Source organism: Salvelinus fontinalis, chromosome 7 (assembly GCF_029448725.1).
Source record: "Salvelinus fontinalis isolate EN_2023a chromosome 7, ASM2944872v1, whole genome shotgun sequence".
NCBI lineage: Eukaryota > Metazoa > Chordata > Actinopteri > Salmoniformes > Salmonidae > Salvelinus > Salvelinus fontinalis.
The window spans coordinates 48338597-48365310 of NC_074671.1; the positions used below are offsets into that span (position 1 = coordinate 48338597).

At 42.5% G+C, this 26714-nt stretch overlaps 2 protein-coding genes across 7 annotated transcripts in view; both read left to right on the top strand.

Annotated features, from left to right (window-relative positions):
* Positions 1 to 613: 613 nt before the first annotated feature.
* Positions 614 to 7482, top strand: LOC129859566 (CCR4-NOT transcription complex subunit 9). 6 transcript variants are annotated; one of them, XM_055929472.1, is made up of 9 exons: positions 614 to 676; positions 788 to 853; positions 2304 to 2483; positions 2601 to 2716; positions 2850 to 2959; positions 3139 to 3248; positions 5702 to 5800; positions 5893 to 5983; positions 6222 to 7482. In XM_055929472.1, exons 2-9 carry the CDS (start codon positions 830 to 832, stop codon positions 6401 to 6403), a joined length of 912 nt encoding a protein of 303 aa, XP_055785447.1. In that variant the 5' UTR covers positions 614 to 676; positions 788 to 829; the 3' UTR covers positions 6404 to 7482. The 6 variants fall into 6 exon arrangements, with proteins under 6 accessions (XP_055785447.1, XP_055785450.1, XP_055785446.1 ...); XM_055929474.1 differs by lacking the exons at positions 614 to 676; positions 788 to 853 and adding exons at positions 942 to 1330; positions 1694 to 1754; XM_055929475.1 differs by lacking the exon at positions 614 to 676 and having other exon boundaries at positions 765 to 853; positions 5893 to 5984; positions 6235 to 7482.
* Positions 7483 to 7577: 95 nt separating this feature from the next.
* Positions 7578 to 26714, top strand: part of LOC129859567 (1-phosphatidylinositol 4,5-bisphosphate phosphodiesterase delta-4-like) — a 35669-nt gene continuing 16532 nt past the window's right edge. Inside the window, 3 exon segments of the mRNA XM_055929477.1 lie at positions 7578 to 8298; positions 26206 to 26261; positions 26389 to 26511. Of these exon segments, the coding sequence (XP_055785452.1) occupies positions 26415 to 26511 (97 nt within the window). The 5' untranslated portion in view covers positions 7578 to 8298; positions 26206 to 26261; positions 26389 to 26414.

The window sequence follows — 26714 nt, forward strand, 5'->3', positions numbered from 1 at the left end:
TTCTTAAATCTGAATCAAAGAGCTTCATGTTGGTTATTATTAGCTATGGCAGTAGTGGCTCTATTATAGCCTCTGTGACATTTGTCCCAAAGGATTAAACAGTCTCGAATGGTCAAACATCCTCAGCAATCAGCATTGAGCTAGGTGATCAAAGCATTAAAGCAAGTAGCAATCAAGCAGGCCGATTCTTATTATGTTAATTTTTTTATTTAACCTTTATTTAACTAGGCAAGTCAGTTAAGAACAAATTCTTATTTTCAATGACGGCCTGCCAATTGACAGATCCACATTGACAGATCGATCAGTTAGATTTATACAAGATGTAGCCTACTACTTTGGTCTTGATACACTGAAGATGCAACCACTGAGGCTGTAGGCTGTGCTATCTAGCCCAGTGTTTCTGAAACTTGTTCTGTGCTAGAGACTGTTCTAGCCAACTGTTGAAGGATTAACTAACATCAATTAATGAACACCCATCTATGGTTGCATCACATCATCCCCCCAAAACAAAACAAACACAGTCGGCTGGCTGGACTGGTTAATGAGTAATGCTACAGAGGGGATCTGGATGGATCGAGAAGCATTTATAGAACTGGGCACTAACAGACAAATCTTTGAGTGCTTATTGGTGCAGTGGAATACTCCTCCTACTACCTGGTCCTATTGACATACATTGGTACTATGCATGACGTTAACTTCAATGCCTATGAATAAAATCAGATAATCGTTTAAATAAAATGAAAAAGTCTAACTCCTTGTTTCACTTTGTGCTCAACCCAATCTTTAGTTGCTCAATGTGTGGGATGCAGATCATCAGAAAAGGGTGTTCATGTTATGTACACACATCACAAATGTGAGTATAATAAAATTGAATATTATCAAAGATTACCACTCTGACATTATTGTTATTATTTTGGGGCTCCCAAGTGGTGCAGTGGTCTAAGACACTGCATCTCAGTGCTACTACAGTGCTACTGTCACTACAGACAACCTGGTTTGAATCCAGACTGTATCACAACAGGCTGTGATTGGGAGTCCATAAGGCAGGGCGCACAATTGCTCCAGCGTCGTCTGAGTTTGGCCGGTGTAGGCTGTCATTGCAAATAAGAATTTGTTCTTAACTGACATGCCTAGATAAATAAATGTTAAATTTTTTAAAAATCTATGTAGCTAAGGTTTATATTTAGGCATGTAGTAATGGGATAGTATAGCTCAATTGAGAGTTTGTGGATCAACGCCCTCGATTTTTTAATGGACCTCAAACTCAAAATTGACAAAAACGATAACGCAAAAACGACAACGAATGCCTTCATGAAATACACCAGTAGAGGTAAATTATTCCACAAATACCTATATAATTATGCATATAGCATATATCGTTTTTTCATGAATTGGATTATGTTGGCCGTGTTGGGGAGCATCAAATCCATGACGCATTGTAGGTAAATGGTGACTGACTGAATTATCTACAAATAATAATGAGTAGTTATTTATGGTGCTAAATTATTTGTAGATCTGTCAGTCGGTCCGCTGCAATGTGCATAATATTGAAGTGGTCAAAAACAGAAAAAGACGGAAATAGTCACGTCACTTTCCCGGCGTTTCACATGAGGCACGTCTGAGTTGAAAGGTTGAACGCAGTGGCGCTCTCGCGAGCTTCGTTCTCTGTTTTCACAACATAACACATTTTCAGATTTTACTAGACGTTTCTCGAAAATATCCAAGCGCTGCATAGAATGCTGGCTACAGGAGCAGTAAGTACACGAAATATGTTGCTAACGTTAGCTAGCTAGGTTAACAATAGTTAGTACAAGGCTTTTGTTTTTGCTAGCACAAGGCCAATCCCTGGCTTGAATTTGGCCAGCAGTACAGTTGCTAGCTAGCTGTAATGCTAAACTTGTTACAGAGCTGTTTTGAACCCCTCATGTGGCAAACTGTTTGGATAATATTCACATTTGAATGAGCCAGCTATTAGCTATGGTAGCTAACTTCTATTTGTGGGAAAGTTAACGTATCCATGAATGTAAGGTTAATGTACATGTTGTTGACTGTTAGCTACCGTTTAGGTAGACAACTAGCACTAGCTACCTAGCACTAGCTACCTAGCACTAGCTACCTAGCACTAGCTACCTAGCACTAGCTACCTAGCACTAGCTACCTAGCACTAGCTACCTAGCACTAGCTAACTCATTCATTCATTAAGGTGGCAAGAAACACCATTGTTAACGGAACACTGTTGTTTACGGAATAATTCCAACACAATGTCAGTTTAGCTCACGGTGTCCACCTCTCCTGTAAAACAGGCTGTAACCACGGCTCTGGCCCAAGTGGATAGAGAAAAGATCTACCAGTGGATCAACGAGCTGTCCAGCCCAGAGACCCGCGAGAATGCCCTGCTTGAGCTCAGTAAAAAACGGGAGTCCGTGCCAGATTTGGCTCCAATGCTATGGCACTCCTGTGGAACTATAGCTGCTCTCCTGCAGGTAAGATTGTGGACATCACTCACTGGCTAGTCTCTAACAGGATGTAACATGATTTTCCTTTCTGTGAGTGTGGCTCTAAACGTGATGATGACCCTCTAATTACGCTTTCATAAATAGGAAATTGTCAACATCTACCCTTCAATAAACCCCCCGACCCTCACCGCTCACCAGTCCAACAGAGTATGCAACGCATTAGCACTTCTGCAGTGTGTAGCCTCTCATCCAGAGACAAGGTGGGTCACTTGATTTTCTATCATCATGATTGAATTGTACAATGCGATTAACAAAAACAGTCTGTGTTTTCTTCTATATGATGTGTTCTATATGATGTGAAATGTCTAACTTATTTACTGTTGTCTTTCACAGATCGGCATTTCTGGCAGCACACATTCCTCTATTCCTGTACCCCTTCTTACACACTGTCAGCAAAACACGACCATTTGAGTACCTCCGACTCACCAGCCTAGGAGTCATCGGTAAATATCCTTTATATCATTTTTGTGGTTCTATTGCTATGCCTTCTCTGTCTTTTCTTCTCTCTCAATCTCACTCTCTGATGTTGTCATTGCCTAAGTAATGAAATGATCCAATTACGTTGACAATACAGTATGTGTCATGTATGTTTCTCTATAACTTGTTTCTGTTTGATTGGCAGGTGCCTTGGTCAAAACAGATGAGCAGGAAGTGATCAACTTCCTGTTGACAACAGAAATTATTCCTCTGTGCCTTCGCATAATGGAGTCTGGCAGTGAGCTTTCCAAAACGGTACATATCTCTCGCTCTCTGTATCTCGCTCTCTGTATCTCGCTCTCGATCTCTGTATCTCTCTCTCGCTCTCTGTATCTCTCTCTCGCTCTCTGTATCTCTCTCTCGCTCTCTGTATCTCTCTCTCGCTCTCTGTATCTCTCTCTCGCTCTCTGTATCTCTCTCTCGCTCTCTGTATCTCTCTCTCGCTCTCTGTATCTCTCTCTCGTTCTCTGTATCTCTCTCTCGCTCTCTGTATCTCTCTCTCGCTCTCTGTATCTCTCTCTCGCTCTCTGTATCTCTCTCTCGCTCTCTGTATCTCTCTCTCGCTCTCTGTATCTCTCTCTCTCTCTCTCTGTATCTCTCTCTCGCTCTCTGTATCTCTCTCTCGCTCTCTGTATCTCTCTCTCGCTCTCTGTATCTCTCTCTCGCTCTCTGTATCTCTCTCTCGCTCTCTGTATCTCTCTCTCGCTCTCTGTATCTCTCTCTCGCTCTCTGTATCTCTCTCTCGCTCTCTGTATCTCTCTCTCGCTCTCTGTATCTCTCTCTCGCTCTCTGTATCTCTCTCTCGCTCTCTGTGTCTCTCTCTCGCTCTCTGCGTCTCGCTCTCTGCGTCTCTCTCGCTCTCTGCGTCGCTCTCTGCGTCTCTCTCGCTCTCTGCGTCTCTCTCGCTCTCTGCGTCTCTCTCGCTCTCTGCGTCTCTCTCGCTCTCTGCGTCTCTCTCGCTCTCTGCGTCTCTCTCGCTCTCTGCGTCTCTCTCGCTCTCTGCGTCTCTCTCGCTCTCTGCATGTCTCTCTCGCTCTCTGCATGTCTCTCTCGCTCTCTGCATGTCTCTCTCGCTCTCTGCATGTCTCTCTCGCTCTCTGCATGTCTCTCTCGCTCTCTGCATGTCTCTCTCGCTCTCTGCATGTCTCTCTCGCTCTCTGCATGTCTCTCTCGCTCTCTGCATGTCTCTCTCGCTCTCTGCATGTCTCTCTCGCTCTCTGCATGTCTCTCTCGCTCTCTGCATGTCTCTCTCGCTCTCTGCATGTCTCTCTCGCTCTCTGCATGTCTCTCTCGCTCTCTGCATGTCTCTCTCGCTCTCTGCATGTCTCTCTCGCTCTCTGCATGTCTCTCTCGCTCTCTGCATGTCTCTCTCGCTCTCTGCATGTCTCTCTCGCTCTCTGCATGTCTCTCTCGCATCTCGCTCTCTGCATCTCTGCATCTCGCTCTCTGCATCTCTGCATCTCGCTCTCTGCATCTCGCTCTCTGCATCTCGCTCTCTGCATCTCGCTCTCTGCATCTCGCTCTCTGCATCTCGCTCTCTGCATCTCGCTCTCTGCATCTCGCTCTCTGCATCTCTGCCTCTCTGCCTCTCGCTCTCTGCCTCTCGCTCTCTGCATGTCTCTCTCGCTCTCTGCATGTCTCTCTCGCTCTCTGCATGTCTCTCTCGCTCTCTGCATGTCTCTCTCGCTCTCTGCATGTCTCTCTCGCTCTCTGCATGTCTCTCTCGCTCTCTGCATGTCTCTCTCGCTCTCTGCATGTCTCTCTCGCTCTCTGCATGTCTCTCTCGCTCTCTGCATGTCTCTCTCGCTCTCTGCATGTCTCTCTCGCTCTCTGCATGTCTCTCTCGCATCTCGCTCTCTGCATCTCTGCATCTCGCTCTCTGCATCTCTGCATCTCGCTCTCTGCATCTCGCTCTCTGCATCTCGCTCTCTGCATCTCGCTCTCTGCATCTCGCTCTCTGCATCTCGCTCTCTGCATCTCGCTCTCTGCATCTCGCTCTCTGCATCTCGCTCTCTGCATCTCGCTCTCTGCATCTCGCTCTCTGCATCTCTGCCTCTCGCTCTCTGCCTCTCGCTCTCTGCCTCTCGCTCTCTGCGTCTCTCTCGCTCTCTGCATGTCTCTCTCGCTCTCTGCATGTCTCTCTCGCTCTCTGCATGTCTCTCTCGCTCTCTGCATGTCTCTCTCGCATCTCGCTCTCTGCATCTCTGCATCTCGCTCTCTGCATCTCTGCATCTCGCTCTCTGCATCTCTGCATCTCGCTCTCTGCATCTCGCTCTCTGCATCTCGCTCTCTGCATCTCGCTCTCTGCATCTCGCTCTCTGCATCTCTGCCTCTCGCTCTCTGCCTCTCGCTCTCTGCCTCTCGCTCTCTGCCTCTCGCTCTCTGCCTCTCGCTCTCTGCCTCTCGCTCTCTGCCTCTCGCTCTCTGCCTCTCGCTCTCTGCCTCTCGCTCTCTGCCTCTCGCTCTCTGCCTCTCGCTCTCTGCCTCTCGCTCTCTGCCTCTCGCTCTCTGCCTCTCGCTCTCTGCCTCTCGCTCTCTGCCTCTCGCTCTCTGCCTCTCGCTCTCTGCCTCTCGCTCTCTGCCTCTCGCTCTCTGCCTCTCGCTCTCTGCCTCTCGCTCTCTCTCTGCATCTCTCTCGCACTCTCTGTATCTCGCTCTCTGTATCTCTAAAGATACATGTATTTCAACCCTCATTTTTTGTTCCACAGGTAGCAACTTTTATACTACAGAAAATACTCCTTGATGACACAGGGCTGGCGTACATTTGCCAAACATATGAACGCTTCTCCCATGTGGCCATGATACTTGTAAGTTCAAGGTTAACCAATATTCAAAATATTATACTTTTCTAGACATTGATTGCCTCCTAAATAATTTTTTATACAACTGTCTTTTTCAGGGCAAAATGGTTCTTCAGCTCTCCAAAGAGCCCTCCGCTCGTCTTTTGAAACATGTTGTCCGCTGTTACCTACGCCTGTCAGACAACTCCAGGTATTGAAATCAACTCTTCGACCTGCTGTTGCTTGTCTCATTTGGTCTGTGTTCAATCCTTCAGTGTTTTGAAGCAATTTTCCAGGAATTACAACAACAAAAACATCTTGAGGAAATTATGTTGGGAACTCTGAAAACAGTGGATGTGTTCATGGTCTTATCTTGATAGATAATAGATTCTGCTGAAAGTGGCTTACTCACTATCATAACTAACATGACTTTGTTTTTCTCACCTCTGCCCCCACACCAGAGCCCGAGAGGCCCTCCGTCAGTGTCTACCAGACCAGCTTAAAGACACCACGTTTGCCCAGGTCCTGAAGGACGACACCACCACCAAACGCTGGTTGGCACAGCTGGTGAAGAACCTACAGGAAGGCCAAGTCACAGACCCCAGGGGCATCCCTCTGCCCACACAGTAGCTCCCCTTACCTTTTCAGCAGGGTTGCACAATTATGGTAACTTTCCCATGATTCCCACGTTTACCAAGACTTTCCAGGGAATTTTCCAAATTAGATTTATTTAAAACCTGGGAATTTTGCAAAAGTTACTGGAATTTTGCAACCCCACTTACCATGCAGCTGCACTGAGTGACACCCACCAGCAAGGACCCAGCTTCCAGAAACAGGAAAAAGCCACCAGTTTGAATGACTGACGGACTCACAAAGGGGCACTTATTTTGTGAAGAAAGACTATTGAATGAAAGCCCTGTACTCGGACGTTTTCTTACAGTATCTTTCATTCAGATCAAACCGCCTGCCCTATCTCCAGAAGTGTATGAATGCGTTTTCACTTGGTCTCAAACTATTAGTTATATATTATTTTTTTTTTTTCAAGGACATTTGGAGTCTTCACTTCACTGAGTGTTTTGAAATTGAAGTAGACGGCACGATAAAATGTTACACCTTGACATGTGCGATACTGTTTATGTGGCATACTTTCTCTTGTGTAATAATTAATTGTAATATCATATTACAAAGTAACTGCTTTGTAGTTACATGGATGTGTAATTGATTTACACATCTCAAATAGGCTAGCGTATGGAAATGAACTGAAATCAAGCTGCTTCTGTATTGTGTACATTAGAGGTTGCAAGTAAACGTGTTGGTGTGCTTCAGTGTTGACAGATTAAGGGACCCCCCATTTGAGCCTTGGCCCTGTCCATCTATGTGAAACCTGAGCTGCTGCAGTGTATTATTGATGCTCTGGAACCTGAATGGAGACTCGGTCACAGAAAGATAAGTTAATATTCTCAGTGCTCAACACAACCTTGTTATCTGTCAGTGGCAAAGCATGTGAACTTGGGGTGGCAGGTAGCCTAGTTAGAGCGTTGGGCCAGTAACCGAAAGGTTGCTGGATCGAATCCCCGAGCTGACAAGGTAAAAATCTGTCGTTCTGCCCCTGAACAGTTAACCCACTGTTCCCGGTGGGTCGTCATTGTAAATAAGAATTTGTTCTTTACTGACTTGCCTAGTTAAATAAAGGTTAAAAAAAACATTGAGTAATGCGTCTTTGCTCTTTAAACTCTCCTCTGACCCCTAGGCTGGCTTATGCATTGTTCTAAAAACACTGACCTGATGTGCCAAGTGTGAGGGTACTGCATCTTTGATGATGTACTTGCCCCCTGTCTGTTGGTAGCTTAAAGCTTCTTCGTGTGGGTTCACTTGGGCTCATTGCAGCAGGTTTAGTTGTCTTTGTCTTGAACAAATCTCAAATAATTTCAATGCGTTAACATGGTTAAGTTCTGCTTTAAAAGTCCTTAAACAGTGTGTATACAAAATAAGCACAATGATGTGTGATATGCTGTATATACAGTAGAGTAATGTTGGTAACATGGGGATAGTCATTTATGGAAAAGTATGACCCCAGTTGTTCAGTTTGGGGTGCCTACATAACCTTTCACCTCATTTATGAATGAATAGTGCCTTTTTTATGTATCAAAAGAAGACCTAAAATGTGTAGCTGAAGCTTAAAGTAATAACGTCTGGGCTGTTGGCTCAGGTACTTGATCTTTGTACATCTCATTACATTTCAAACTGACTGGCCATTTAACACTAAAGAGGACCCTTTGAGTGGGAAAAAAACGAAACAAAGATGAGGTTGGATGAATGGAGGGCGGGATAGAGGGTGTGTCTGACCGTTGTGTTGACTCAGTAAGGATCAGCTATCCCTGCCTGCCTCTCTCAGCGCTCCACAGCGGCATGCAGAGTCAGAGCTGACCCAGAGGGACAGGGCCAGCTCCCCTCCCTGTCTCAAGCTCCAGAACCACAACAGGCACAGCACCCACCTGGACCCAGCTGAGATGCCCCTCCATCGGGTGAGTCAGTAGCTATCCTCTCTCTACCTGCTGTCTCTTCATTTTATGTCTGTAAATACATTCATTCCGTCATGTTTGCTAGCCTACTTACTGTTGTATGTAGAGAAAAACGTGACTGTAATATAAGCCTCAATTAGTAACATTATTTAAATGTGTTGCAGGGTTCTTGGTGAGGATGAATTCAATTATTTGTAAGAAATGGTTTTGTTTTAGTTTTTCTGAACCCAGTGAAATGATGTGGTCAGACGGGATGACAGAGAGATTTAGAAGACGTAGAAGAAATAGAATCAGTGGAGAAGATAGTTTGGATAACAACATGTATGTGTGTATATATATATACACACAGTACCAGTCAAAAGTTTGGACACACCTACTCATTCAAGGGTTTTTCTTTATTTTTACTTTTTTCTACATTTTCTACAGGGTAGGCCGTCCTTGTAAATAAGATTTTGTCTTAACTGACTTACATAGTTAAATATACAGTTGAAGTCGGAAGTTTACATACACCTTAGCCAAATACATTTAAACACAGGTTTTCACAATTACTGACATTTTATCTTAGTAAAAATTCCCTATTTTAAGAATGTGAAATGTCAGAATAATAGTAGAGAGAATGATTTATTGATTTATAAACGTTTCGGATAGCTTCCCACAAGCTTCCCACAATAAGTTGGGTGAATTTTGGTCCATTCCTCCTGACAGAGCTGGTGTAACTGAGTCAGGTTTGTAGACCTTGCTCGCACATGCTTTTTCAGTTCTGACCACACATTTTCTATGGGATTGAGGTCAGGGCTTTGTGATGGCCACTCCAATACCTTGACTTTGTTGTCCTTAAGCCAGTTTGCCGCAACTTTGGAAGTATGCTTGGGGTCATTGTCCATTTGGAAGACCCATTTGCGACCAAGCTTTAACTTCCTGATTGATGTTTTGAGATGTTGCTTCAATATATCCACACCAGTCCCTCCTGCAGCAAAGCACCTCCACAACATGATGCTGCCACCCCTGTGCTTCACAGTTGAGATGGTGTTCTTCGGCTTGCAAGCCTCCCCTTTTTCCTCCAAACATAACGATGGTCATTATGGCCAAACAGTTCTATTTTTGTTTCATCAGACCAGAGGACATTTCTCCCAAAATTACGATCTTTGCCCCCCGTGTGCAGTTGCAAACCGTAGTCTGGCTTTTTTAGTGCAGTTTCGGAGCAGTGGCTTCTTCCTTGCTGAGCTCCCTTTTCAGGTTATGTCGACATAGGACGCGTTTTATTTGGATATAGATACTTTATATAGGATATAGGTCTTTTGCTGTTGTTCTGGGATTGATTTGCACCTTTCGCACCACAGTACGCTCATCTCTAGGAGACAGAAGACGTCTCCTTCCTGAGCGGTATGACGCTGCGTGGTACCATGGTGTTTATACTTGCGTACTATTGTTTGTACAGATGAACGTGGTACCTTCAGGAGTTGGATGAGCCAGACTTGTGGAGGTCTACAATTTTTTTCTGAGGTCTTGGCTGATTTATTTTGATTTTTCCATCATGTCAAGCAAAGAGGCAGTGAGTTTGAAGGTATGCCTTGAAATACATCCACATGTACACCTCCAATTGACTCAAATGATGTCAATTAGCCTATCAGAAGCTTCTAAAGCCATGACATAATTTTCTGGAATTTTCCAAGCTGTTTAAAGGCACAGTCAACTTAGTGTATGTAAACTTCTGACCCACTGGAATTGTGATACAGTGAATTATAAGTGAAATAATCTGTCTGGAAACAATTGTTGAAAAAATTACTTGTGTCATGCACAAAGTAGATGTCCTAACCGACTTGCCAAAACTATAGTTTGTTAACAAGAAATTTGTGGAGTGGTTGAAAAATGAATTATAATGACTACAACCTAAGTGCATGTAAACTTCCGACTTCAACTGTATATATATATATTTTTAAATACATTGTAGAAAAGTGAAGACATCAAAACTATTAAATAAAACTTGGAATCATGTAGTAACCAAAAAAGTGTTCAAAAAATCAAAATATATTTTATATTTGAGATTCTTCAAAGTAGCCACCCTTTGCCTTAATGACAGCTTTGCACACTCTTGACATTCTCTCAACCAGCTTCATGAGGTAGTCACCTGGAATGCATTTCAAATAACAGCCTTGTTAAAAGTTAATTTGTGGAATTTTCTTCCTTCATGTGTTTGAGCCAATCTGTTGTGTTGTGAAAAGGTAGGGGTGTTATACAGAAGAAAGCCCTATTTGGTAAAAGACCAAGGTCCATATTATGGCAAGAACAGCTCAAATAAGGAAAGAGAAACGACAGGTCATTATTACTTTACAACAAATTTAAAGAACTTTAAAAGTTTCTTCAAGTGCAGTCGCAAAAACCATCAAGCGCTATTATGAAACTGGCTCTCATGAGGGCCGTCACAGGAAAGGAAGACCCAGAGTTACCTCTGCTGCAGAGGATAAGTTCATTAGAGTTACCAACTTCAGAAATTGCAGCCCAAATAAATGCTTCATAAAGTTCAAGCAACAAACACCTCTCAACATAAACCGTTCAGAGGAGACTGCGTGAATCAGGCCTTCATGGTCGAGTTGCTGAAAAGAAAACACTACTAAAGGACACGAATAAGAAGAAGAGACTTGCTTGGGCCAAGAAACACAAGCAATGGACATTAGACCGGTGGAAATCTCTCCTTTGATCTAATGAGTCCAAATCTGAGATTTTTGATTACAACTGCGTGTCTTTGTGAGACGCAGAGTAGGTAAATGGATGATCTCCGCATGTGTGGTTCCCACCGTGAAGCATGGAGGAGGTAGTGTGGGGATGCTTTGCTGGTGACACGGTCTGTGATTTATTTAGAATGCAAGCCACAGTTAACCAGCATGGCTACCAGAGCATTCTGCAGCAATGGGACTATCATTTGTTTTTCAACAGGACAATGACCCAACACACACTAAGGGCTATTTGACAAAGAAGGAGAGTGATGGAGTCCTTCATCAGATGATCTGGCCTCCACAATCACCCGACCTCAACCCAATTGAGATGGTTTGAGGTCATGCTCAGCATATGTGGGAACTCCTTCAAGACTGTTGGAAAGCGTTCCTCATGAAGTTGGTTGAGAGAATCCCAAGAGTGTGCAAAGCTGTCAAGGCAAAGGGTGGTTACTTTGAAGAATCTCAAATATAATATATATTTTTTTGATTACTACATGATTCCATATGTGTTATTTCATAGTTTTGATGTCTTCACTATTATTCTACAATGTAGAAAAGAGTACAAATTAAGAAAAACCCTTGAGTAGGTGTGTCCAAACTTCTAACTGGTATTGTATATACACACACAGTATGTTATACTTGTGTATAACTGGTGTCAGTATGAGAAGAGGACCGGAAGACTTAAAAAGGTATTAGCAAGAGGGGACATGAATAATGAAACTCAATTGCTAAACATACTGCAAATAGAACAGCATAGCATAAGTGATGCTTGAGTGTTGTGATGGCAGGTGTGTTATTGATCACAATAACACAGTTTTACAATGAATCATTCAAATGAGATTAAGCAAATGGAATAGCTTTACATGAACTTTGTATTGCTTTTGGCTCTGGAAGCTCAAAGATTTGATAGGTGTGTTAATATGCAAACCAACCATATACTGCACATTGTACAACGAACGTTTCTCAGTGAGAATGCTATCAGAGGGGCCTCCCGGGTGGCGCAGTGGTCTAGGGCACTGCATCGCAGTGCTAACTGCGCCACCAGAGTCTCTGGGTTCGCGCCCAGGCTCTGTCGCAGCCGGCCGTGACCGGGAGGTCCGTGGGGCGACGCACAATTGGCATAGCGTCGTCCGGGGTAGGGAGGGTTTGGCCGGTAGGGATATCCTTGTCTCATCGCGCTCCAGCGACTCCTGTGGCGGGCCGGGCGCAGTGCGCGCCAACCAAGGGGGCCAGGTACACGGTGTTTCCTCCGACACATTGGTGCGGCTGGCTTCCGGGTTGGAGGCGCGCTGTGTTAAGAAGCAGTACGGCTGGTTGGGTTGTGCTTCGGAGGACGCATGGCTTTCGACCTTCGTCTCTCCCGAGCCCGTACGGGAGTTGTAGCGATGAGACAAGGTAGTAATTACTAGCGATTGGATACCATGAAAATTGGGGAGAAAATGGGATAAAAAAAAAAAGATTAAAAAAAAAGAGAATGCTATCAGAAGTGTTTCCATTTGTTTTGGGGTGTGATGATGTAATCAGTCATAAACATGGCCAGGTGTGAGATCATTTCCTGGGACAGGGATTAAACTCTTGTCCCACCAGACATTATTTTAGATGGGTTTGAGTACCACTGAAAAGGTTGATAAGCGGATTATAAACTATTTTTATACATTGTTCATCAATCTACCTAGATAGGATTGCTAAAATTAGTGAATGGAGTGCCATTCCAAACAATGGCAGAGATGACAAAACCTGTGTGTCTGCTGCCCTCAGAATTCCTCCTCTCAAAACAAGAAGAGGACAAAGTCATAGACTGACTACTCAGTGAAAACATGACACAGCAAAACAGAGCTGGTGCTTTCCACCCGGCTGGTACAGGCTAAATGGAGGAAGTTTGGACGATGAGGGTTGGACAAAGAGGCTGCTGATCCTGGACTTAAAAAGTGCTGTGCTGTGCAGCATTGGGGTGATTCTTATGAAACCAGTTTAAACATGTCTGTAGCAAATTGTTACAAAACCATGATGCATCTGCAAAAATAATCTATCATTCTGAAGACTAAGGTATCTAGTTTTGGGCAGTTTCTTGTTTTAAATCAATCTAAAAAATGTGCCTGGATTTTGTACACTTTCACCACAAATTCTCGTTACCGATATGCGTCCAGATTAAATTCTTGGGTCATTTTTCTAAAATTCTACTTTACAAAAACCTTACTTATTTTAATAAAACACAAAAAATGATGGTGTAGTTTGTCCATAAATCCTAACAATTGTATACTACATGAAACTACACTGTTCGAAAGTTTGGGATCAAGATTGGGGTGCTGTCCTTCTAGGCAGAGTTGCAAAGAAAAATCCATATCTAAGACAATAAAAATAAAAGATTAAGATGGGCAAAAGAACACAGACACTGGACAAAGGAACTCTGCCTAGAAGGCCAGCCTCCCGGAGTCGCCTCTTCACTGTTGACGTTGAGACTGGTGTTTTGCGGGTACTATTTAATGAAGCTGCCAGTTGAGGACTTGTGAGGCGTCTGTTTCTCAAACTAGACACTCTAATGTACTTGTCCTCTTGCTCAGTTGTGCACAGGGGCCTCCCACACCTCTTTCTATTCTGGTTAGAGCCAGTTTATGCTGTTCTGTGAAGGGAGTAGTACACAGCATTGTACAAGATCTTCAGTTTCTTGGCAATTTCTCACATAGAATAGCCTTAATTTCTCAGAACATGAATAGTCTGACGAGTTTCAGAATAAATGTATTTGTTTCTGGCTATTTTGAGCCTGTAATCGAACCCACAAATGCTGATGTTCCAGACACTCAACTAGTCTAAAGAAGGCCAGTTTTATTGCTTCTTTAATCAGGACAACAGTTTTCAGCTGTGCTAACATAATTGCAAAAGGGTTTTCTAATGATCAATTAGCCTTTTAAAATTATAAACTTGGATTAGCTAACACAACGTGCCATTGGAACACGGGACTGATGGTTGCTGATAATGGGCCTCTGTATGCCTATGTAGATATTCCATAAAAAAATCTGCCGTTTCCAGCTACAACAGTCATTTACAAGATTAACAATGTCTACACTGTATTTCTGATCACTTTGATGTTATTTTAATGGACAAAAAACTTGCTTTTCTTTCAAAACAAGAACATTTCTAAGTGACCCCAAACTTTTGAACGGTAGTGTATATGTAATATTTATTACTCAAAAACAGTGTCTGTGGACATGTCTCATTACCATAACACTTTTTCGTTCAAATATTTTTTATTGAACACACACAGGAATGGTGTATAGGTATGAAAGGCAGGTATACAATTTTTAACTAAACATAAAAGAGCAGACAGAAATAAAAAGATCCAGAGTTCTGGGTACAAAACAATTATTACAAAACAAGACATACAAAACAAGGACAGGTAGAAAGAAAGAGGGTGGGTGTCACCCCCCCCCCCCCTTATTCCCCCCCTTTATCCCTCCCCCCCTTTATCCCTTCCCCTTATACCCCTCCCCGCTGCTCGGGTGGCGGTGCCAGCACGTGCTGCCCAGAGGTGGATTAAAATATTACAATGGAGAGTGCGTTAAGTACAAATTCACAGCGCCGAATGGTCCAAGTAAGAGAGGAAAGGCTGCCAGATCTGATCAAATGTTAATAATTTATTGTTCAGAATATATCTAATCCTTTCTAAGTGTACAGTGTTTGCCAATTCGCTGAGCCATAATTTGGTAGTGGGCGCTTCCCTCTTTTTCCAGAACAACAAGATTAGTTTTTTTGCCGAAATGAGACTGTAAGAGATGAGTTGTTTTTGGGGGTTGGTTAGTCCGATTAGGGAATCAGACACTCCCAGGATTATCAGAAGCGGGTCTGGGTCAATTGAAGTCTCCAGAACTTCAGAGAGGATCCTAAAAATTCCACACCAGTAACCATGCAAGCTAGACCATAGGGCAAAGCAGTGGAGAAGTGTACCCTGTGCAGCCTGACATTTATCACACAAAGGGGATGTATCAGGAAATATCCTATGCAGTTTGGTTTTGGAATAGTGTAATCTGTGTAATACCTTGAATTGTATGAGCCGATGTCTGGAGTTAATGGAGCAGGTGTGGATATACTCCAAGCTATCTTCCCAGTCTGCCATCGAAATGTCAGTCCCTAGTTCTTCCTCCCATTTTGCCTTAATGGCCTCTGTAGAGGGTGTGCTAACCGATTGAAAAGAGTCATATAAACGAGATATCAGTTTGTCTGAGGTGGGGGATGTTTTTATGCATCCGTCAAACATGGAAGGCTTAGCGTTCCCAAATGTTGGGAGGTGTTTCCTAACATAGTCTCTGATTTGTAGGTATCTGAAAAAGTTATTTCTGGGAAGATTATAAGTTTCCCTCAGCAACTCAAAGGAAGCAAAGGTCCCTTCTATATATAAATCCCCTATGGTACTTATCCCCAACTCTCCCCATTGCTCAAAGGTGTTATCAAGGTTGGAGGGGGCAAAGCAGGGGTTCCTGGCAACAGGGAGCATGAATGACATTGGTCTAAGCTCAAAGTGGGTTTTAATTTGCTTCCAGATTCGGACTGTGCTATGTATAATAGGATTGTTACGATAAAGTGACCTCTCCAGATTGACAGGCGACAAAATCACAGCACCAATAGAGAAGGGGTGACACTCCTCACGCTCCATACTAAGCCAGGTGGGTGACGGACGTGCGTCATCCAGCAAAAACGTAACCGCACGGAGGTTAGCGGCCCAATAATAAAATATAAAATTTGGGAGAGACAATCCTCCTTCCATCTTGGATTTGCAGAGGTGTTTTTTACCTATCCTGTGTGTTTTATAATCCCAGATGAAAGGATTGATAATTGAGTCCAGTTGTTTATGAAAGGATTTAGGTATGAATACTGGGATGTTCTGGTATAGGTAGAGCAGTTGTGGGAGGAAGACCATTTTAATGGCATTAATTCTTCCGAGCAGAGAAATTGGGAGAGTTCTCCAAAATTGTATGTTTGTTTTTAGTTTTTGCATCAGCGAGGGGAAATTCTCTTTAAATAGTAAGGAATATTGTTTGGTAACTACAATTCCTAGATAGGTAAATTGAAGATAACTTAAGTGGAAGATGTTCTAGCCAGGAGGTGTTTTGTAACCGTATGGGCATTAATTCACTCTTGTTCCAATTTATTCTGTATCCCGAGAAGGTACCAAACAAATTAATCACATCAAGAATAGCTGGAATACTAGCTTGGGGTTCTGTTACATAGAGGAGAATGTCATCTGCGTATAGGGAAATCTTATTTAGAGTATCTAGTATTATAGCCGTGTATTGCTGCATCAGATCTAATCGTCTGAGCGAGAGGTTCAATGATTAGGGCGAAGAGCATAGGCGACAGCGCACAACCCTGCCTTGTCCCTCTGTAGAGGTTAAATCGGGGCGACAATGATTGGTTAGTGAGTATTCTCGCACAGGGGTTCCTATATAAAAGCTGGATCCAATTTATGAACCCATCTCCAATATTAAATTTCTGTAGGACTTTGAATAGATAGGACCACTCAACTTGGTCAAAAGCCTTCTCGGCGTCAAGAGATATAACGGCAAGGTCCATGTTTGGTAACCTCTGAGAATACATAATGTTGAAGAGGCGCCTGAGATTGAAGAATGAGTTTCTGTTCGGGATAAAGCCGGTCTGGTCCGAATGGACCAGTTTGCCAATTGAAGTGCTAAGCCTGTTAGCCAGGGTTTTTGCTAAAATCTTTTGGTCTGTATTGAGGAGGGATATTGGTCTGTACGACCCTACCTCTTCCGGATCTTTACCCTTCTTATGTATAACTGTAATGAATGCTTCATCCAAAGTAGATGGGAGAGCTCCATCCTCTCTGGACTGAACCAACATTTTGTGCAGGTAGGGAGAGAGCATGTTGCTGAATGTTTTATAGAATTCACCCGGGTATCCATCTGGGCCCGAGGTCTTGCCACTCTTTAGAGTTTTGATTGTTTCTCGAATTTCTTCAAGAGATATTTCCTTATTCAGGAAGTTAGAATCTTCCTGGTTCAGGGCAGGAAGATTACAGTCATCCAAAAAGTTTTGCATAATTAAGGGGTTAGAATCGGCTTTAGATGTATATAGAGTCTCATAAAACTGACGGAATCTGTCATTGATGTCTTTGGGGGAAGAGAGTAATTCCCCAGATGCAGACTTAACTTTGTGAATCATTCGGTCACTCACAATTTTTCGAAGTTGTCTGGCGAGTAATTTGTGTGGTTTGTCACCAAACTCAAAATATTTTTGCTTGGCGTAGAGAAAAGATTTAGCAATTTTAGCTGAGAGAGTCTGATTATATTCAAATTTTAAAGAGGTAATTTTTTTATGTTTCTCCATAGATGGATGTCTAGCATTCTCCCTATCCAGTAAGTGAATTTGTCCCTCCAGTTCTACCAATTTTCCCTTGTTTTGCCTACTCCTGGCCGTCTGATAGGAGATGATACAGCCTCTCAAGTAAGCCTTAAGTGTTTCCCACAGTAATGCTGGGGAAGTCTCTGTGTTGTCGTAGGTATCAAAGAAAAATGTTATTTGGTCTTTAAGATGTTCACAGAATGTTGGTTCTGTGAGGAGCTGAGGATTTAACCTCCAGACCCTCTCGTTTGGTACCATGTCACCCAATCTCAGGGAGAAGGTGAGTGGACTGTGGTCCGAGATTATAATATCATGATACTTCACATTACAGGTATAGGGGAGTAGTTTAGCATCAACCAAAAAGTAGTCAATTCGAGTATAAACATTGTGAACATGAGAGTGAAAGGAGTATTCCCTGCCTGTAGGGTTAGTGATCCTCCATATATCAAATAAGTTAGAATTCTTTATGTAGGTATTCAAGAATTCACTTGAATAGGAGGTGGGGGTTCGCCGGGTAGAGGATCTGTCCAAATATTGGTCTAGCACGCAGTTAAGGTCCCCTCCAATGATCAGGTTAGTATGGGAGATATCTGGAATCAGGGCAAGGACTCTTTTGAAAAAAGAGGGGTTATCAATGTTTGGCCCATAGATATTTAGTAGAGTTACAGAGGTAGAGTGGATCTCTCCTATTACGATCACATAACGACCCTCTTTATCCACAATAGTGGTTTTATGTAGAAAGGGAATTCCTTTCCGTACCAGAATCGCTGTGCCTCTCGTTTTGGCAGAGAAGTTAGAGTGATACACTTGCCCCACCCACCTACATTTAAGTCTGCTGTGAGCATTATTTTTCAGATGGGTTTCTTGCAAAAATATGATATCAGACGAGAGTGCTTTCAAGTGGGCTAGGACCTTGCCTCTCTTAATTGGTTCGTTTAAGCCAGGGGTGTCAAACTCATTTCGCATCGTGGGCCACATACGGCCTAGGGAGATGTCAAGTGGGCCGGACCATTAAAATTATACCATACTCTGCTATAAATAACCAAAATATCATGTCTTTCCTTTGTTTTGGTGTAAAGAAGCACAAGAACATTAGGAAAATATTGAAATTTAATGAACTATCCTTTTACAAAACATTTCATGAAACACCTCATATTTCCTTAGACAAATGTGCAATTTACTTTTATCATTCACAAATATGCATTGCAACTGATCCCACTGATTGTACAAAGGCACAAAACTTTAATTGGTACTGAAAAATATAGTAATGCACTTTAAGATTAAATTAGACTTTTAAAGAAAGGAATTTTTAAACCACTTACACATACGCATATAAAATCTAAATGTAATCCCTGCGTACACCTTACAAACTAAGGAGAGTGATTTTAAATGTGTAATGAAGAAAGTGTTCGCCTGTCCTGTAAATCTTTAAACTTCATACATGAAACATACATACACATACAATACATACTGAAAAATCTTATCTCTTCTCAGTTGTCCTTGCAAGCCGTCATATTTTTCGCTGTGATGAGTCTCGTAGTGGCGTCGAATATTATATTCCTTCAATACCGAAACTTGTTGCAAACACACCAAGCACAAAGGTTTTCCGTGCATCTCTGTAAATAAATAGGACGTGGTCCATTTTTCTTTGAAAATTCTACACTCCTTATCTACTTTTCTCCGTTTGGATAACGACATTTTGGCTAATGAGGGTGTAGCGGAGAGGTAGAGACCAAGGTATTAACAACGTCGTAACAAGCAGCAGATGGCGCATTGATACCGTCTGCTGTTTTCAGTCTGTCTCAGTGATGCGGCTTGTCTTCTACTCTGATGGAAAGAGTGCGCCCCTTAGCGGATAATCCATGAATTGCAGCGAATTAAAAATATTAATTCCATGTCTTTTATGCATTTTTTCCACTTTCAAATTATCCTGCGGGCCTGATCGAACCTCCTTGGGGGCCGGTTCCGGCCCGCGGGCCGTATGTTTGACACCCCTGGTTTAAGCCCTTGACATTCCAGGAAGTGAATGTGAGCCCCGCCCCCCTCTCATTTGTAGTTCCTATGGTGGCCTGCATAACTTGTAACTCAATAAAAAGGTAAGAAAGCGCACCAAACCATCACGATCAGCATATGTAGCAGCTACACCCGAGCAGTATCCAACCAGCCCCTCCCCCCCTGCAAGCCCCTTTACTTCCCACCCTGTTCCCCTACTTTCCCCACTATTTACCCCCCCCGCCCAACCCACCTTTAACAGGCATACACAAATAGGAGAGAAAATAAAATTAAAATAATAAACACATTGTCTGGCCGATGCCAAAAAAAGCACGGCGCGACCTCGAACAAGAGGTGAAACAAAAATAAAATCCCAACTGTACGTTCACCTCTCAGTATCCTAGAACTTCTACTAACATATGAACTGAGGAGGCTCCCGCGAATAAAGTGTCCAATTAGCATGTAATAAACCTAAAGAGAATAAGTTGCAACCTAAACATATTGCGCACTTAAGCGTCATCTTGGGTCTATCTATCCCTGAGATAAGCAAGATATAGCATCACAAGATTATTTTGCTAAGCACTGCCGGTCTAAACATGAACCATCAGCAACCAACTTAGACAGCCGTACATTTACATATTGTGGGTTAGATCGGAAACAAGAATTTTTCTAAATTAAACGTATCCCCCAGTCAGAAAATAAATAAATAAAAAGGTTATATACATGTATACATACACACACATACACATACTTACCCATATACATATATATATATATATATATATATATATATATATATATATATATATATACATACATACATATATACACATACATACATACATATACACACATATATATATATACATATACATACATACATACACATACACACACACACATACATACATACAAACACATACACACACACACACATCCCCAAAAAATACATATAAAGGTATATATTTAAAAATATACATATATACATATACACACACACACCCATACATATCTACATATGCGCATATACACATACATACCCATACATACAGAAACATTCATGCCCCAGAGTAATAATCTACACTAATTTAAAATATACACATACATAATAGTAACATGCTAAGAGAAAATAATTATAAAGTACAAATAATAATTATATGTACGCACACCTACCTAGACACTGCAGAGGGCTGGTAGGGATCTAATCGGGAGAGCGGCCCTCGGCTATATCAAAGGCAGAACGGCACAAAACATCCACTTGCTATCCAGGTGTCTGTGTCTGCCCCTTCCCCACCATCACCCCCAGTCCCCTGCAAGCTTTAAATAAATGGTATTGTAATAACAATAAATGTAAGAATTAAAAAATAAATAACGAAACAAAAAAAAAATGGGGGGAATATAAGTATATTCATCCGAAAGTGTCAATGATCAAACCTGGAAGGCATCCTAAATAGGCATCGCTCTGAACACAGCCAGAATGAAAGTGACTTTAATTGAGAGCCAAGACCGCCCTCCACAGCATCTTACATGTTCGGTAGCCCTTGTTGAGACCGTTCAATACGGTTTCACCCGTTATGGTTTAGTATGGATTCGATTCCATGAGCAGACCCTAACACACAATGACAAGGCACTCTAACCTGTACGGGGGATTGGCGTATGTTCCCGGATAAACTTCTCTGCGTCCAAAACCGAGGAGAGCCACATCTTCTCACCAGAGGGCGGGGTAATTCTTAGTCTTGCAGGGAAGAGCAAGGCTGGGCGAAGATGGAGTTTGTAGAGTTTGGCCATGACATCTCTGTAGCCGCCACGGTCCTTTGCCACATCGGGCGCATAATCATCATAGACACGGAAGGGGTGCCCTTTATGTAACAGGTTGCCCCTCATTCGGGCCTCGCGCAGGAAAAGATCCTTGGTCTTGAAACTGTGACAACAGATGATTACTGGGCGAGGGCGTTGACCCGGTCCAGGCACTGGGACAGGGGCGCGATGTGCACGGTCCAGCTGGGGGTCCGAAGCCAAAACGTCCGATCCCATTGCATCCTTCAATAGCTTGGCGAAGAAGTCGGTGGGGCGAGAGCCCGCCTCTACCCCCTCTGCCAGACCAACAACGCGAAGGTTATTACGTCTGGAACGGCCCTCCAGGTCGACCACTTTCACAGAAAGCCTCTGCACAGTACCCTGTAGTGACGAGCACAGCTTCTCTAACTCGTCGATCCTACCAGCGCTGAATTCAGAAGCCCTCTCAAGGTCCACAATACTCTGGCCCTGCGAAGCGACCGCTCGAATGGTGCCCTCGATTTTGGTGTCCAGTTCAGCAATAGTAGCCTTAAGATCCTCAGCTAAAGCAACACGTAGTTCTCCCAAAGCCTGGGTAAGTTCTTTAAGTGTCACGTTGTTGCCTGTGCCTTCCGCCATGTCTGTCTCGTTGTTTGGTGTGGAGTAGGCCTCCGATGTGGATTTATTGTCCTTTGGTCGCTTATTACTCGGCATTTTTACACAGAAAGTTACGATGTTGTATTAGAAAGAAACGTTTGTTGTAAAAAGTATCATAAAGTAGGTTAAGTTAGATTATTTCGCAAAAAAGTTGCAGGAGCCTCTCACACGCAGCCGTTCACTCCAACATGCTAGCTCCGCCCTCCATCACTAACCCATAACACTTTTTCAAGTTCCTGTATAACTACAATTTTTAAATAAAGTTTTATTCACCTATGACGCATCATCTACAGGAGTAGTCCTTAGATGAGCAAAAGTTAAGGTAATTTATTCGCTTATATGCCTTCAGAATGAGGTTCTATTTCTCAAACACCCCTGTTATGTTTGTTCCTTATATAATGACAAACCAGGGCGTAGGTTTAACTACTTTTAATGAACATATACTTCAGATAGAAAACTCCATGTTTAGCCATGCAAGGCATTCTTCAACCATCTCCCGCGCCCACATATCCTGCTGGGTAACATAGTCTAAATGTTATTAACACACAACAACACATCTTCTTTCCTTTAAAAGAAAACTACTTTTCTATGTCACTACACATGTCACATCACATTTGTTTACTCAACGTGCATAACATGCAATTTTCAATAACACATTTATCCCCCCCCCAAAAAAAATCCTGAAAAATTTAATATTTTTTCAACTAAATATAGTCTGTCCAACAATACTCTATTGTGGCTCTATTTCTTTTCACATTAACAAAACATTCAGTCCAGGTGCAGGTGCCCCTTATTTTTTTGTACAAATTTTTAGTACAGTTTTTTTTAGTACAGTTTTTTTTTTAGTACAGTTCAGACGCAACCCCATGTCTTGCAAAGACTGATTTCAGGTAGGTGATTACAGCTTTGCTGGAGGTCGTTGGCAGTGTTGCTACAGGGTAGTTTGAGTAGTAGTCGGTAACAACAATGTGACTTTTGCCATTGCAGTCAAAAAGGTCAACTCCAACTTTGTAGTAGGGTCTGTTGGGTACTGGATGAGACATTAGCGGCTCTGCTTGCTGCTTTGGCCTGTAGGTCAAACACAGTTCACATGAAGCAGTGGTCTGGCTGATTTCCGGGTTCATTCTTGGCCAGTATATTACTTCTCGTGCTCGTCGTTTGCATTTTTCCTCACCCAAGTGGCCCTCGTGTATTTTCTGTAGCATTTCTTTGCGTAGTGTCATGGGAATGACAATCTTGTTGCCTTTTTTACACTATGTCATCCACAACGGTGAGCTCTGCTCTGCACATCCAGTAATCCTGTATTCTTCTTGGACAGTTGTTTTTCTGTGCAGGCCATCCTATCAGTGTTGTTTCTTTCAACTATGTCATTGTTTGGTCAGCTGCGGTCTCTCTTTTGATCTGCTCCATTCTCTCAGAAGACACAGGAAGTGATGCTACGATCATTTCGACGTAGACCTGAATCTGTGTTTTTCGGTGTGTCGAAGCTCTCCTTCTTGTCGACTGCTTGAGAAAGAGTGTCGGCGGCGAACATGAACTTTCCCGGGGTATAGATCATCTTCACATCATACTTTTGCAGTCTGATCAACATTCTCTGGATTCTCATTGGACAATCATTCAGTGGCTTAGACATGATTGACACCAATGGTTTGTGGTCGGTTTCTACTTCGAAGTCTTGTCCGTAGACGTATTGGTGAAACCTTTCGCAAGCGTATGTGCTTGCCAGTAGTTCTTTCTCTATTTGTGCATACCTTGTCTCTGCGCCTGTCAAGGCTTTGGACGCATACGCGACGGGTTGCCATGTGTCGTCATGCTGTTGCAGAAGAACTGCTCCCAGGCCAAACTGTGACGAGTCTGCAGAAATCTTTGTGCTTTTCTCTGGATCATAGAACCTGAGCACTGGCTGTTCTGTGATTGACTTCTTTAGGTTTTTGAAGCAGTTTTCCTGTTCATGGGACCATTCCCATTCAGTTTTCTGTTCCAGAAGACATCTGAGTGGAGCGGACTGTGCTGACAGTTGAGGTATGAACTTTGCAAGGTAGGTGATCATGCCGATGAAGCGTCTCACATCGTCCTTGTTCTTCGGGCGCTCCATGTTGTTGATGGCTGATGTTTTCCTCGGGTCTGGTTTGACTCCGTCCTCTGAAAGTACATCTCCCACGAATGTAAGTGTTTTCACACCAAACTCGCATTTGTCCTTGTTTAGTTTTAGGTTGACTTTCCGTGTCAGGTCCAGCACTTGTCTCACTCTCGCATCGTGTTCTTCTTTTGTGGACCCCCAGACAATGATGTCATCCATCATAGTCTCCACTCCTGGAATGTGTTCGAAGATCATGTGAATTGTCTTGTGGTAGACCTCTGGCGCTGAGAGAATCCCATATGGTAGACGAAGAAATCTGTACCTGCCCTCAGGTGTGTTGAATGTGCATAGCCTTGAGCTTGCATCATCTAGCTTCATTTGCCAGAATCCTGATGAGGCATCAAGCTTACTGAACTACTTTGCTCCAGCAAACTGCGACATTATCTCTTCTCTGGTTGGCAACTTGAAATGCTCTCTCTTGATTGCTTTGTTGAGATCTCTCGGGTCTAGACATATCCTGAAATCGCCATTCTTTTTCACCACAATAACCAGTGAGCTTACCCAGTCTGTAGGTTCATCCATTTTTGTGATGACGTCCATCTTTTCCATGCGTCCGAGTTCCTCTGAGTTTCTTCCTCAGTGCAAATGGAACTTTTCTGCATGTATGCACAACTGGAGTAATTTTGTCATCAGTACATATTTTGTGTTCTCCTGGTAAACATCCAAGACCCTCAAACACATCCTCATCCTCAGACAGTATTGGTTCTTGGTCATTTTCAGTCTGTGATGTCACTACATACTCTTTACAACAAATTGAGCTTTTCACATGCATTGGTTCCTAGAATAGGCTGTACACTCTTTTCCACAATCAGCAGCTGTGCTCTGAACTGTTTTCCTTTGTGCTGTAAAGTTACTATGCAGCTACCTTTGACTGGTACGTTCTCCCCAGTATAACCAGTAACCTTAATTTTCACTGGGTGTATTTTGCTCTTCACCTTCAGTGTTTTGTAGTCATCCAGCGATAACAGGTTTACCTGTGCTCCAGTATCAAGCTTGAATGGTATTACAGTTTCATTCACAGTCACTGGCACAATCCATTCAGCATTTACTGCATTGCATATTTCCACAGAATCAACAAAGAATTCTTCCACCTTCTCCAGCGCCCGCATAGACTGCTGGGTAACGTAAATGTTATTAACACATAACAACACAACCCCCTTTACCCCACTTTTCGAAATGGCTAAAAAGCTCAAATTGGGGAAAAGTCTGAGAACCATTACCTTACCAACATTACATTTTACATTTACATTTTAGTCATTTAGCAGACGCTCTTATCCAGAGCGACTTACAGTAGAGTGCATACATTTTATATACTGAGACAAGGGATATCCCTACCGGCCAAACCCTCCCTAACCCGGACGACGCTATGCCAATTGTGCGTCGCCCCACGGACCTCCCGGTTGCGGCCGGCTGCGACAGAGCCTGGGCGTGAACCCAGAGACTTTATAATGTATCTATAATACATTGAACCACAAATATCCACATCCTAATACACCAATGTTACCTGTAAAGACCTTGGATACATTATTTTTCTTGTTACTTTTGAAAATACATGCATGCAATTACAGTACTTACAGTGCCGTCAGCAAGTATTCACATCCCTTGACTTCTTCAAAATGTTGCTACAAAGTTGAATGGATTTAATTGAAATTTTTTGTCAACCATCTACAGAAAATACTCATGTCAAAGTGCAAGTATTCAACCCCCTGAGTCAATATATGTTAGAATAACCTCTGGTTGTTGATTATTGCTAGACAACCATTCAGGTCTTGCCATAGATTTTCAAGCAGATTTTAGTCAAAACTGTAACTTGGCCACTCAGGAACATTCACTGTCTTCTTGGTAAGAAACTCCAGTGTAGATTTGGCCTTGTGTTTGTTTTAGGTTATTGTCCTGCTGAATGGTGAATTCATCTTTTCCTCTAGGATTTTGCCTGTGCTTCCCTCCATTTTGTTTATTTTCTATCCTGAAAAACTCCCCAGTCCTTAATGATTACAAGCATACCCATAACATGATGCAGCCACCACTATGCTTGAAAATATGGAGAGTAGTTCTCAGTAATGTGATATATTGGATTTGCCCCAAACATAACATTTTGTATTCAGGTCAAAAAGTGAATTGCTTTGCCACATTTTTTTGCAGTATTACTTTATTGTCTTGTTGCAAACAGGATGCATGTTTTGGAATATTTGTATTCTGTACAAGCTTCCTTTTCCCTCTGTCAATTAGTGTGGAGTAACTACAATGTTGTTGATCCATTGTAATTGAACCCAACAGGTGGAGAGTCAAATCCAAAAACTGCTCTGGCAAAGTCAGGGAGTGATACAAAATAGGTATTATTTATTTATATCAAGTCTGCTGTAGTTTGAATATGACATTCTAAGTATTAATTTACACCACTGTGAACTATCATTTGGTTGTAAAATATTCCAACTTTGCTTTCATCCCATCTCATCCTAGCACCTATCCTCTCTTCACACGTTCTGATGTCTTACCATACATTTTATTGTCAACCTTTTTGCTGGGCAGCAGATGGAAAAAGCGTAAAACAACCACCAATGGCTTCTACGGGAAGTGACCTGCGTAAGTTTATTCTTGAGACTTAAAGTTGGATACCAAAAATATAAAATATATGCATATTGATCTAAATAAATTGATCAAAACAATACCCACTGGGCACACACTGGTTGAATCAACGTTGTTTCAACGTAATTTGTCACGTGGAATCAACATGAAAATACATTGGATTTGAAAAATGTAATCTAATTTCAACCAGCTTTATAAAC

Coding starts and splice junctions, on each gene's coding strand:
- LOC129859566 (XM_055929472.1), top strand. CDS start 830: ATGTTATGTACACACATCACAAAT. Junction 2,717..2,849: donor GCCTCTCATCCAGAGACAAG/GTGGGTCACTTG, acceptor TGTCTTTCACAG/ATCGGCATTTCTGGCAGCAC. Junction 2,960..3,138: donor CACCAGCCTAGGAGTCATCG/GTAAATATCCTT, acceptor TTTGATTGGCAG/GTGCCTTGGTCAAAACAGAT.